The sequence below is a fragment of the Borostomias antarcticus genome (genome assembly GCF_949987555.1).
Source record: "Borostomias antarcticus genome assembly, chromosome: 25".
Taxonomy (NCBI): Eukaryota; Metazoa; Chordata; class Actinopteri; order Stomiiformes; family Stomiidae; genus Borostomias; species Borostomias antarcticus.
In genome coordinates, this window is record NC_140258.1 from 7,135,541 (window position 1) to 7,149,066 (window position 13,526).

Consider the following 13,526-nt stretch of genomic DNA (forward strand, 5'->3'; position numbering starts at 1 on the left):
TAAAAAACAGTGTAACAAAATGCAGTGCAATGTACAAATAACAATATACTGTAAAAAAAAATAAAAAAATAAAAATAAAATAAGAGGCAGCACAATTCCAGGACGTACGTACTATATACAGAATGGGGTGTGGTGAATGTATGTACAGTGTGTGTGCAGAGTGTGGTGTGGTGGGTGAGCGGTGTTATCACAGTGAGTGCAGTGTGCCGTTAAGGTATGTGGAAACAATCAGAGGTTGTGTGCAAGTTGTGCAGGGTGTATAGAGTCAGTGCAGGGGGTATAGAGTCAGTGCAGGGGGTATAGAGTCAGTGCAGGGGGTATAGAGTCAGTGCAGGGGGTATAGAGTCAGTGTGGGGGGGGGCGTCGCAGGGTGACCCAAGCCTTATTGATGAGTCAGATGGCCATGGGAAAGAAGCTATTCTTGTGGCGGGTGGACCCGGTCCTGATGGAACGAAGTCTCCTGCCAGAGGGGAGTGGGTCAAAGAGACCGTGTCCAGGATAGGAGGGGTCGGCCGCGATCTTGTTGGCCCGTTTTAGGGTCGTGGAAGCATGCAGGACCTGTAGGTGGCTGGAGGTGCAGCTGGACGATGGTGTGGTCAGAGTAGCCCAGCGCAGCATGGTAGACGTTGGATAGACTGGTGTAACAGTGGTCCAGAGTGTTATCCTCCCTGGTTGGGCCTTTTGCTGGAGGTACTTGGGGAATTAATGAGTGAGATTTGTGGAGTTCATGACTTATTTATAGAAAAGGGTCCATGCTGAAGAAAAGGGCATACCAAAACTGAAAACAGAAGACATAGGCTGGGGTAATATAATTTAATTATATGAATATAGATATTTTTTGAACTATATAAAATAAAAAAGCATACATCTGAGCTAGTCATATCTGATTATCTTGATGGCTGGTTCTTTAGCCTCCTGAACTGATGATCATGTATCTGGCCTACATGAGCACTTGCTGCATTCAAATTGATAATAGGGTTAAAAAAACCGAACTTTACCTAAACGTTAGGCTACATGTCTGGTTTGTTTACTAATGTTATGCAATTCATTGGGCGAGTGAGCCTTCATGGCTCAAATCTAGCCACGTTCACAATGGTAGGCAAGTCGTTGCCGTTAATACGGGATTGTCCCGTATTGAAAAATCAACCAAATTCAACCAGATACTACAGCCTCTCACGCGTTAGCAAGAAGCGGCAAGCCAATCCTATTAGCGATATTGGGAAAGGGAGGTGGGACTAGGAGAGAAGGAGAATCCGTTAAGCGTTTGGTACCAAATTATTGCTAGAGACAATTCAGTAGTCTCTGGATATTGGTCAGGACATCTCCCGGGTGTCCCAGGTTAATTCTACGCCAATGATCACCACCATCCAATGACACATTGAGTCTTACTCAAAACTTTATCAACCACCACATCCTTAAGCAAACAACACAAAATATAAACTATTATCAGTTCATTACATCCTGCATTCATTTGCAGTTACTTACACTGCTGTACAGTCAGCATATTGTTCTGTCAATGCTCAATCATCAAACAAATAAATAAAATGTGGTTACATGATATCAGACCTCATAGAGAACATACTGGGTTACAACTTTAGAAAGGCACGTGAAATGAACCGATTAGTGTCTCTAAAATGCATATGATTTAACAGGCAAATATTATGGCTTCCTTCTCAATGTTTACACATTCCTTATCACCGAGTCATGTCATGACACAGTTCGTCTGTATAGTCTGCGTCGATGTGTCTGAGCTGCATATGGGTTAGAGGCGCTTGCCGAAAACCTTCATCCCATTGGCCAGAGAGGGCTGGTCCGGGGGAGGCAAGGGGGCGTGTCTACAGCGTCTGAGAAGGAGCCTGCTGCACAGATCCATATTGAGTCCAGCTCCAGTCCTGATCCTACAGGACACAACACACACAAACAGACGGGGGGGGGGGGGGGGGGGGGGGCAGTGAGAACACCACTGTACGCGCTGGCTCATAGGGTCCACATGATAGTGCATAAGACCTCATAATCCAGCCTTTGTTGTGAGAAGACATTATGTACATGTACACACACACACACACACACACACACACTTAAACACGCGCGCACACACATTCTCACACACGCTCACCATGATGCTGTGCTCTATGTGCCGAGTGGTTTCGTGCAGTAGAGACGTCAGCTGAGTCAAGTACCGTTGGTTCTCCTCCAACAGGTGGGGCACTGACGCACTGAGAGGTGTGGGGGGGGGAGGGGCAGAGCGAGAGAGAAAGGAGAGAGGAGGAACGAGGGAGAGAGAGATAAAGAGTAGGGGTACTTTACTTTATTTGTTTATTTTGACGGGACAATGCATTTTGATGAACACAGATACATGAAATGGATGCATTATAAACATCTATACACGACAATGTGTAAAAAAAAAAGCCGGATTTAGCACAAGGCTATATTCCATCCGTAGTCCCCGACATAGAAACAGCAGGTAGAGAGAGAAAGGGTAGAGAAGGAGGGGGAGAGAGAGAGAGAGAGAGAGAGAGAGAGAGCGAGAGAGAGAGAAGGGTTATATATTACTAACACCTGTTGCAGACATCTAAGATGTTGGCACTTGGCAGCAATGGCAGTGCTTTTATAGAAGGGGGGGGGGGGGGGGGGGGCTGTCTTACTTGTCACTGGGTCCTGGGAGGGACATGAGAGGAGGCGTCTGAGGCTGAGAAAGGGACATAGAGGAGGACTGAGGGGGGCTGCAGGCTTCCGGATTGGAGGACAGAGAACTGCGTCTACTGTTCTGGGCCTTCGTAAGCACAAACACACACACACACACGCACGCACACACAGTAATAAACACACTTGAACTCGGGTTATTTAGATTGAGTTGGTCAGTTGAATGTGCAGCATAAACAAGTGTGTATGTGTACTGTATGTGTGCGCGCGCGTGCGTGTGTTCATTACTCACACAGGCGATCTTGAGCAGGTGCCAGAACTCTCTTTGCCTCTTCGTCTGCATGTGCATGACCGCTGCCTCCGCCGCCTTGATGCCCTCTACCGCCACCTCCAGTTTGGGAAACAGATCTACAATCCGCCGCTTACACATCAGGATCGTACTGGGGAGGAGGAGAGCAAAACAGAGGGAGGAGAAGAGAGAGGGAGTGTGTGAGACTCCCAGGTTGTGTGTAGAGCAAGGCAGGAGTTCAACGGCGTCTGTGGCCGCGACGCCCAGAAAATCACTGAACGCCCTCTCGGCCAGCGTGGCATTTGTGCCGCTGTCAAAATGTCGAGGTTGCTTTATCAATTAAATGTAGCCTGCTAGTGGCTTTGATGCGATGTGACGCCGGCACAGTGGCGCGCGCAACCACTCCACTCCACTCCAGACATAAGCTGTGTTTGAAATCGTTCACTCACTCCCCATTTCCTATGTGTTCCCCATATAGTGAAGTACATAGGGAACAATTAAATGGTTTTCAGACACTACATGGAACGTCATTCCGTCGGATATTCATGGCCGCAAGCAAGCAAGCAAGCAGACGTGCCCAGTATCCCGTAAACAAACCGAGCACTGATGGCCGCAAGTTGAAATTTACTCATGTAGTATTCAGTCTTCTTCACGTCTTCTGTTTCGGTAAAACACGACAGTTGCATTGTGGTATACGGGAGAAATTGTAGGGTACATCATCTCTTCACTAGAAATAAATGTGAATTGTGGGTATTTTGTAGTGGACTATATAGTGAATGAAATTAACTGTTGGGAATTCGAACACTACAAAAAAAAAGGCGGACACACTATATAGTGCACTATATATGGAATAGGGAATGGTTTTGAACACAGCTACAGGGTTTACGGTGCATGGCCATTAGCACAATTGACGTGCAATGATAATCTTAAGCCCATTAAAAATCAATGAGGGCGCGAAACCGGGAGGTGGAGTGATGCATGTTGTAGTGGTGATGTATTCACGAATCCTAGACAGTTCAAATTAGCATACAGATGCATCTCAGAAAATTAGAATATTGTGGAAAGTTCATTACACATTTTAATTCAAAAAGTGAAACTTTCATATATTATAGATTCATTACACATGAAGTGAAATATTTCAAGGCTGATTGCCTCCATGCCACGCTCCACGTTGATGCAGTAATTTGTGCAAAACGAGCCCCGACCAAGTATTGAGTGTATAAATGAACATACTGAACATACTGTACAATCATAAAGATTAAAACAAAAAAGGATTGAAATATTTCACTTTGTGTAATGGATCTAGAATACATGAAAGTTTCCCTTTTTGAATCAAATTAGGGTAAATAATGAATTTTTTCACAATATAAAAATTTTGGGGGGATGCACCTGTATAATAGCCTGGATGTCTATTTTATGCTAATTCGATGCTAAATTTGGCCTGCATGTCGGAGAGGGTAAAAGTGAAAGTGGAAAATAGACCATGGCCAGCAATCTCCACAAACATGAAAGTCAGGGCTTATTTCGATAAACTGACCACATATTTGGAATCTACATGGTTACTTTCTCACACAGGGAGAGCTCAGAGTCCACTGCACTGCCCACCCCCCAAAGGAATCCTTTGATGTCCACCTCTAGACATTCTGACCGCTAGATCAACGAGAGGACGACCAATTTCATTCAACAACTGTACATGATGACGACGTGCATCGTGGATGGGGGACAACAGGCTCACTGTGCACCTGTTCCTGTTTTGAGTGTGGTGGTGGTGGGGGGGGGGGGGTACCTGAGATGTGTGTAGAGGTCTCTGAGGACTCTGTCCTGGTTCTGGACTGTCTGGACGATGGCCTTCACCATCTCTGAGCTGTCACTGTAGCCATGGGGAGGGTCAGGGCCTACAACAACACACACACAATCCACACACACGCACCCGCACGCACGCACGCACGCACGCGCGCGCACACACACACACACACACACACACACAATAGGTGTTACCACCCACCTCCTCGTGAGAACGCACACACACACCTCAGCATCCGTCAGTCACAGGATTCAACTCACTTTTGCATTTGGCTTTCAGCTGCTTGTAGAGATCGATGGCTTTCTCCACCCTGCAGAAAGACATAGAACGTTCTTAATTACGTGCACACAGCTTCTCAACTAGGACACAGAAACACATACACACACACACACATGCCCATGCCAGTGTGTGGCTGATGAGTGTTGACACTGACAACTTCTCCATGACATCCCCCTGTCTCCTGGCAAACGGACTCCTCTGCAGCTCCACGATCTCAGAGTGGAGAGACACAATCTCCTCATCCAGATAGCCCACCTCCGCTACCTGCAAACACACATCACACACACACACACACACACACACACACACACAAACACACAGACACACACACAAAGACGTAAATGAGAGTAGTAGATATGTGTAGAGTGGACTAGAAGAGTCCAGTATTATCAGAGTAGAAACAAATTCCCTACCTGTGCAAACTCTGCTGCCTTCTCCTCATTCTCCTGCCAAGCCTTGAGCATCTTCTCTGAGGCTGCAGTGCATGGGATTAACAGCAGAGGGCAGTACAGTTAGTAGTACAGTACAGTCGACACAGGGCCGCTGAACGACTTCAATCAACCATCTCAGGACAGGAGCAGACAGATACTGTAGATCAGGGGTTCCCACACGTTTTTTTGGCTTGCAAGCTACTTTTGAAATGACCAGCTCAACAAGATTGGCTAGGTTTTAATTCACGTCTCATTAAAGTCATATCTTAACTTAAAAAGAATCCCATTGGTGAAAAAACATCATCATAGAATACATTTATTAATCAAGCCACCAATTACTTCACACTGGAAGGCCATGAGCATGTTGTATGCGTGCCTTGCAAACCTTGTTAACGGGTAACAGTCAGCAGAGCAGTTTCTTAAGCTACTTAAATGACCAGTCTCTCCAAGTTCTTGTTTCTTCCTTTTATGGACATAAAATATGCAATGCAATATCCATGGTTATGAACACAGCACACGGCACAATATTAGTCTGATGACTTGCACTGGATGGAATCAGACAAGGTTGCATAATCTGGACAGTAGCTGCTGATGTCTAATCTCACACTGGCCTCCAGATGATCATCAGTCATGGTGGAACGGTATTTCGGGGCCAAACAGCAAAGCTGTCAAGGCCACCATTGTGTTTGTGGCTTTTCTTATTATTATTTCATAATCTTCTCCTGCCATTGGAGTCTATGGCAGACCATAGAAGTGTATGGTAAAAAGTTGGTACAGTCCCAACTTTTTTGTAGTGTTCGAATTCCCAACAGTGAATTTCATTCACTATATAGTCCACTACAAAATACCCACAATTCACATCATCATATTTGTCATCAAGTCTCATGTCGCCGTCTCAGACATGTGTCAAAGTTTGAGGTGTGTTTATTGTGACCCTTAAGTCAGATTTTCAAAAATGAGGTACCTTTGGATCATTTTCCGCCATATTTGATTTTCTGCCATTTGGAATTTTATGAAAAACACTTAAAATGCATCTCCTCCTAAGAATGTTCACCAATCGGCACAAAACACGCTACGCACAATCTACAGACTAATCTCTGCAAAAGCTACGGGTGGGAATTTTCGTAGATCAACAAACAAAGCCACTACAAGCCAGTGAAAAATTGCAGAGGGCGTGGATTTTCACATATGGAACACCACAAAACTTCCTGCCTTGAAAATGCATGTTTATCATAGTTTTTAGCAGAGGCCCATAGACCTCCATTATAAAGGGGGTGCGCGCACAGAGGAAAAAGGAGCTAGCTTGTGTGTGTGTGTGTGTGTGTGTGTGCTGGTCAATGCAGGATGTTGGGTGAGTGGCGGTCGCACTCACAGATGCCGCTGTGACTCTGCTGGGAGTAGTGGTCCAGGTCATGCTGGATGCTGCTCTTGAAGAAGGCCAGCTTGGCCCTCAGCTGCTGGGACTGGGAGAACAGCAGGTGCTTGTACCTGGTCAGGGTGGTGTTGTACCGCAGCAGGCTCAAGCTACACGCACAAACACACACACACACTCCGTTTCAGAGAAGAGATAACAAACATTTCAATAATAACTAATTGTGCGTGTGTGTGTGTGAGTGTGTGTGTGCATGTGTAAACCTACATGGCAGCCCTCTGTCCCTGGTACAGACGAGAGTAGTCCTCTCTGAGTCCACAGATGTAGCTGACCGCCTCACCCCACACCTTCCTCAGGTTAGCCAGGGGCAGCTGGGTCTTAGTCTCCCTCACTAAGAGACAAGAGAGAGATCAGAGAGAGAGAGACCAATGAGAGATCAGAGACCAGCGAGAGAGACCAGAGAGAGATCATAGAGAGAGAGATCAGAGACCAGAGAGAGAGATCAGAGAGAGACCAATGAGAGATCATAGAGAGAGAGATCAGAGAGAGAGAGACCAATGAGAGATCAGAGACCAGAGAGAGAGATCAGAGAGAGAGAGACCAATGAGAGATCAGAGAGAGATCATAGAGAGAGAGATCAGAGACCAGAGAGAGATCAAAGGAGATCAGGGAGAGGAGAAATACCAGAGAGATGAATGACAGACACCACAGAAAGACAGGAGAGATGAGAGAGAGAATGACATCAGCATCAGTTGACATACAGCAGTAGTCATCAAGCCTCCAGCTCTACAGGCTGCTCTACAGCTACAGGAGTGAACGTCCACGCTAACTTCAACAAAGAAAGTACCTGAACATGGAAGATGTATTTGCATCAGAGGTATGTGCATACTATATTAACCTACTATTTTATGCCAATCCATACTCCCCTTCATCCTACCTAGAAGAGTAGTATTGTATATGACACTATGGCCTACCTATGAAGTTGACGCTGTCGGGCAGAGGTCTAGCAGTGAAGGGTCCAGAGTATTTGGTCAGGCTCTTATCGAACAGGAAGACAATGGAGTTGTCCCATCCTCGCTGCAAAAAGAGTCGGAACATTACTACAAAGTAAGTTAAAGTAAGAAGGCTTTTGGTTAAAGTTATAGCCCTATATCTAACTATCTTAATGCTGTAATCAGACTAATGTGATTGATTATCACCAGTGCTGAGTTAATTAGCCTGATATAAGCAACAGCTTTCTTCCGTTCTTTCTCGTATGAAAGGCTGTAGTAGGCCTATGGCTGAATGAATTGCGCAAAAGATGTTTCGTTGTGAAAACATCACTATATTTTCCTGATAAGATTTCTCCTGATTTTTTTAACTTTTGAAAAAGACTTGCCTATTGTCATATTTTATGGAATTTCAAGCAAGAAGCCATCCAAGGGCGCAATGATTATGAAGGAATTTCAGGTTGTGTGGTTTTCAGAGGAGAGAGGTAGGTTCAACGGTGATAGGATTGTTTTACGAAGTCTTGCTGATTATAGCCCATCATTATTTCGATAAACAAAATATTACATACATGTAAAACAAATAAATTACTTATTTTGGAATTACTGTACAGTACATTGGTATTAAATCGACAGTTACATTATCACTCTTTTACTATAGCCGTTTGGTGCATGCTGCCGCTGGAATCTCTATGACGGGTCCACGGTCTCTAGGGGCAGGGGTCCGACTTCTTGGACATGTGAAGACCTCTACTACAGACCACACGTTCCCGGTCAGGGCTGGAGTATAAGCGTTTTTCAACCAATCCCATTCAATTCAAAACACGTCACTATTCCCTGCTGTATTAATGAATGACTTGGTCAGCTGAAGGCCGCGTACCGGTCCGTCTGGGAGGCAGTGGGCGGGGGGTCTGCGGGGGTCCAGGCTCACCCCGGTCTCCAGCAGCAGCTCCTGGCTGAGTGGCGCGACGTGCGTGTGGGTGTGGGCCTCCAGGCGCTGCTGCAGGGAGTGCAGGCCCTCCTCGCTGCCCAGGACCAGGGAGTGGAGCTGGGCTGAGGTCATGTCCAGCACGTGGATCACCTGGAGGATGATGACCAGGGGCACGAGCAGGCGATAAGAGGTCAGCGCGCTGCTCAAGATATCAGCATTACGGTATTGACAGCTAAAGCACGCAGACCACACACCCCAGTGTGTGTGTGTGTGTGTGTGTGTGTGTGTGTGTGTGTGTGTGTGTGTGTGTGTGTAGGTGTCCCTGCCTTCATGTTGAGGATACTCTGGAGATCAGTGTAGAAGCGGGGCTGGTGTGTGTCTGGGTTCTTCCCTCCTCCCCTGGCTGCAGGGTCCCACAGCAGGAGCATCTGCAGGAGAGCCTCCACTGGCTCCAACAGGGGCCTATACACACACACACACACACACACACACACGCACACACGCACACACGCACACACACACACACACACAAACACACACACAAACATACACACAAACACACAGGTTAAGCTCAGAGTAACCAATGCTTGACGGTATTACCATATATTATATAACAGTCATTGGTACTGTGGGTAGCACTGTAGCAGGCAGGTTTACTTGGTCAGGTTGTTGGGGTAGGGCAGGCGTTTGGAGAATCGGACTTCTCCATTCATATCCTCCACCGCCATGATGTCCTTAGGACTTTTATTCTTCACTTTGCTGGTCCTGTAAGAACACAGACCGTCAAACAGGCCAGAGATCCATTCACACACAATCGGACACAATCGGCACAAGACGCCTTCACAGAAAGGGAAGATTAACAATCTATTCAAATAAATATTAGTGGGAAGATTCCTGGCCAATCAGAATCCTCTGTGACGGGAGGGAGGGAGAGGAAGAAGGGGGTGAGCTATGATGGTACGCCCCACTACAGGGAAGAAGGGGGGGCTACGATGGTACACCCCACTATACAGGGAAGAAAGGGGGGGTGACCTATGATGGTACACCCCACTATATAGGGAAGAAGCGGGGTGAGCTATGATGGTACGCCCCACTATACAGGGAAGAAGGGGGGTGAGCTATGATGGTACGCACCACTGTACAGGCTTCATGTGATGCAGGAAGGGCCGATAGCCACAGGTACACTCAAAGATCATGGTGCCGAAACTCCAGTAGTCCACCGTTACAGTGTAGGACATACCCTCAAACAGTTCTGGAGCCTGACACACACACACACACACACACACACACACACACACACAGAAACACACACGGTGTAAAGTGTGTCGCTCTTGCAATCAGTTGTATGTTAGAAGTTGAAAGGCAGAGATGAGTCCTTACAAGGTACTGCAGAGTTCCAACGAAGGAGGTGCACAGACTGCCCTGGTCCAGGTCTTTGGCATAACCAAGATCTATGATCTTATGTACCAGCTAGAAGAGAGGGGAGAGTAGGAAGGAGAGGAGAGGAAGGCAGAGAGGAGATTGGCCTGTTACACCATCAACGTGCTTGCCGACAACCAATAGGACCCAAGGCCCTCCCTTAATGTTTGTAATTGGGAGGAATCTGCCTTTTTCTTGTCATGTGTTCTCACCTTCCCTCCAATCTCCTGCAGCACAATGTTCTCTGGTTTCAGGTCTCTGTGGATGATCTTATTCTCATGGAGGTACTGGATACCCGACCCTGTGTGTGTGTGTGTGTGTGTGTGTGTGTGTGTGTGTGTGTGTGTGTGTGTGTGTGTGTGTGCGAGTTGTAGGAGAGATATTTGAAACAAGTCAGATAATTACTATACACCCAACATAAGAGTATATAACAGTCTTGCTCTGCATAACTGGTCACACAAGAATACATTACCAACGTCGTTGAGCAGCGAGAGAATCTCACTCTCCTTCAAGCCGCAGCAGTTCTCTGGCTTATTCAGCAGCTGGAGAAGGGTTCAAGAGAAAACAGATTCAGTACTACTCCTGTGAGTACCGACGATCTGAACCCACTGCTAACTTTCCTGTCTCTTCCTGCTCATCCTTGTAATACTAGCAGTGACCTGCACTCCACTTCTGACAGTCTATCCCCTAGGTCTGAATAAATTAATTGTCTGTTGAATTGAATGAGTGAGTGAGTGAGTGAGTGAGTGAGTGAGTGAGTGAGTGAGTGAGTGAGTGAGTGAGTGAGTGAGTGAATGAATTTGATTCTCTCATCGGCCCATGCTTGATAAATCCATCCACCCTGCCGGACCTTCCGCAGGTCTCCCCTGGAGCAGTACTCCATGGCCAAGAGGGGCAGGTCGTTGAGAGCGATGCAGCCCAGCTCCTCAGGCACCTCTCTGGCCCTCACCACGTTCACATGACTCAGTCTGGGGTGGGAAGACAGGGGACAGGAGGACACAGGGACAGGAAACTCTATTTAAGGTCACAGTCAAGGAGGCAGGAGACAGTGGTGACTTGAGTAAGTGCCGATCTGATTGTAGTCAGTCCTGTTGTGATTCCCAGAATAAATGACATCACAGTTATAAGAAAGACTAAAGCGTTCGTCATAATGTTATAAGCAGCATTAAATGTTGTGTCCGATGGCCGCCCTTTTGACTGTAGCTAGATCAGTGATTGTGAGAGGGTGTATGTTCTACACTGACTTCTTCATGATCTGGATCTCTCTACTCCAGCGGGCTCGGTTCTGCGAGTTCAGCTCCAGGCGACACTGTTTTACAGCAATCTTCTCTGCTGTCTCCTGCTCAGAACACACACACCGACCAGCAACAATACAGACTTCTCCAAAAGTCCTAGCCAACATCTGCCCCAGCAGACAAATCCTCAATACAAAGCGGACAATACAACTGTAACTTTAAAGCTACTTGAGAAATGTGGGTGGCTCCAGAACTCACCAGGTGCTGGTATAGGTAAACATTGCCAAAACCGCCCGTCCCCAGGCGCTCCCTCATCTCCCATGGACCACAGACCTGGGTCTGCTTCAGCGGGGCTCTGTCCATCCTTCCCTCCCTCATCTCCCATGGACCACAGACCTGGGTCTGTTTCAGCGGGGCTCTGTCCATCCTTCCCTCCCTCACTGTCGGCTGTGGAAGAAACAGGAACTGAGTCGAATCCTCCTCTTCCCGTGATAATGATTTTGATATCCTCACAACAAATAGCAGAGTGGATAGTCAAAACAAGGTGGCTTAAAAGGCTAGCTACGTTAAAAGGCTAGCTACGTTAAAAGGCTAGCTACGTTAAAAGGCTAGCGCTGACGTTGGCATACGTGCTCACTAGATAAATAACTTTACTATATGGGATCTACAAGAGGCAAATGATTTGATGGCTCTCGAAGGAAATTACCGTGATCGCAGTTAGTATGTGTTCACATTTGTCAGGTCAACGTCAGCTCGCCGGAGACACCCATGATGTTGTTGTCAATAATGAGTTTTCACTTTGTTGTGAGCTTCGGCTCTCGGCACACACCCACTGGACGGACGTCGATATGAAAGGTGAAGGGACTGCGTTAGCTATCCTAGCTAGCGTAGCTAACGTTTAGCTATCTAGGCATAGCGATTGTAAACAACCCCTTCGTGTTCTGTAGCCTATCTAGTAAATAGCTAAGAGTAGGGGCTATGTCACGATTTCCCTGAGTATGGCAGAAATGAAATACGGCTCGTTCAGCTACTAACTAGCAACATCACCCCTAGTTAGCTAACTTGAGCCTAACTAGCACTTTCGAAAGTAGCATCAAGTGTCATCGCCCAGCAGAATAACATCTTTGCGCATGCGTCAAATAGTGTGTGTGCGTGCGTGCGTGCGTGCGTGCGTGTGTGTGTGTGTGTGTGTGCGTGCGTGCGTGTGTGTGAGAGTCGAATACGACAAAATACATCAATAGCCATGTTTCCATCCACAGGTTTTATGCGAATTAAGTTATATCGAATTAAAAATGCCTTATGGAAACAGTAAAATTCTAGTAAAATCGCCAACAAGTTTGTAGGCTACTGTCGATCTCGTCGGATTTTCTCTTATTCGATAAAAGGCTTTTGTGATAAATGCTTTATCAGATTTAAAGCTCTAGATGGAAACGCATGTTCACCGGCTTTATTTGCATTCATATTTTTAGCGATCCTCACATAATTCGATTGACAAGTGGATAGAAACATGGCTAATCACACACTTTCTGGTTCGGTCGACACTGCTGGAAACACTCGAGGCCAATATGCTCGGTAAAAGTAGTGTAGGTTTGCACAAATATGATGACTTTTTTGCACCTCCTGAATCAGGATTTTCTTTTTTCACATTTCGCTTTTGTTAAAGGAGTAGTTTGGTATTCAGCTGTTATTTTGCTGTCATATGATCATAAATAACCTTAAACAGGGCTTATAATGCTAAATACCAATCTAGTCCTTTAATTGCTTCTTTATGGCTTTGTGGGCTGTAGGGCCTACTCCCTACTACCTACTTGTTACTTCCACCCCAGCGACAGCTGGATGAGAGGTAATGTTTTCGGTGGCATGTGTTTATTGGTTTGTTAGCAGGATTAGGCTATGCAAAAACTAACAGAACAATTTCATGAAACTCAGTGGAGGGGTGTTGCCTGGGCCAACTTAGAACCCATTCAGTTTTGGAGAGGATCCAAATCACAGGTCGGGTCCACAAGCCGCCCAAACACTGCCGCCCATTCAGCTCCATTCATTTTTTGGACTTCATTGTAAATTTTTGGACTTCATTGTCAATGATCGAAATGTCCATATCTTTACAAGAGAGGGTCTCAGAGACACAGGGTTTGGA

At 46.4% G+C, this 13,526-nt stretch overlaps 1 protein-coding gene across 5 annotated transcripts; it reads right to left on the minus strand.

The window, feature by feature from the left end:
* Positions 1–1,410: 1,410 nt before the first annotated feature.
* Positions 1,411–12,481, minus strand: LOC311326025 (inhibitor of nuclear factor kappa-B kinase subunit alpha-like). 5 transcript variants are annotated; one of them, XM_084458863.1, is made up of 22 exons: positions 12,096–12,481; positions 11,648–11,836; positions 11,399–11,493; positions 11,005–11,122; positions 10,627–10,696; positions 10,367–10,455; positions 10,116–10,205; positions 9,870–9,994; positions 9,393–9,500; positions 9,062–9,197; positions 8,685–8,885; positions 7,793–7,895; positions 7,086–7,209; positions 6,819–6,970; positions 5,429–5,490; positions 5,170–5,279; positions 4,997–5,046; positions 4,719–4,827; positions 2,936–3,083; positions 2,646–2,773; positions 2,117–2,216; positions 1,411–1,898 (listed from the first exon to the last, which is right to left on the minus strand). In XM_084458863.1, the coding sequence occupies exons 2-22, from the start codon at positions 11,813–11,815 to the stop codon at positions 1,836–1,838; spliced, it is 2,349 nt and encodes a 782-aa protein (XP_084314989.1). In that variant the 5' UTR covers positions 11,816–11,836; positions 12,096–12,481; the 3' UTR covers positions 1,411–1,835. The 5 variants fall into 5 exon arrangements, 4 of the variants coding, with proteins under 4 accessions (XP_084314989.1, XP_084314988.1, XP_084314987.1 ...); XM_084458862.1 differs by having other exon boundaries at positions 5,125–5,279; XM_084458861.1 differs by having other exon boundaries at positions 11,399–11,556.
* Positions 12,482–13,526: the final 1,045 nt, after the last annotated feature.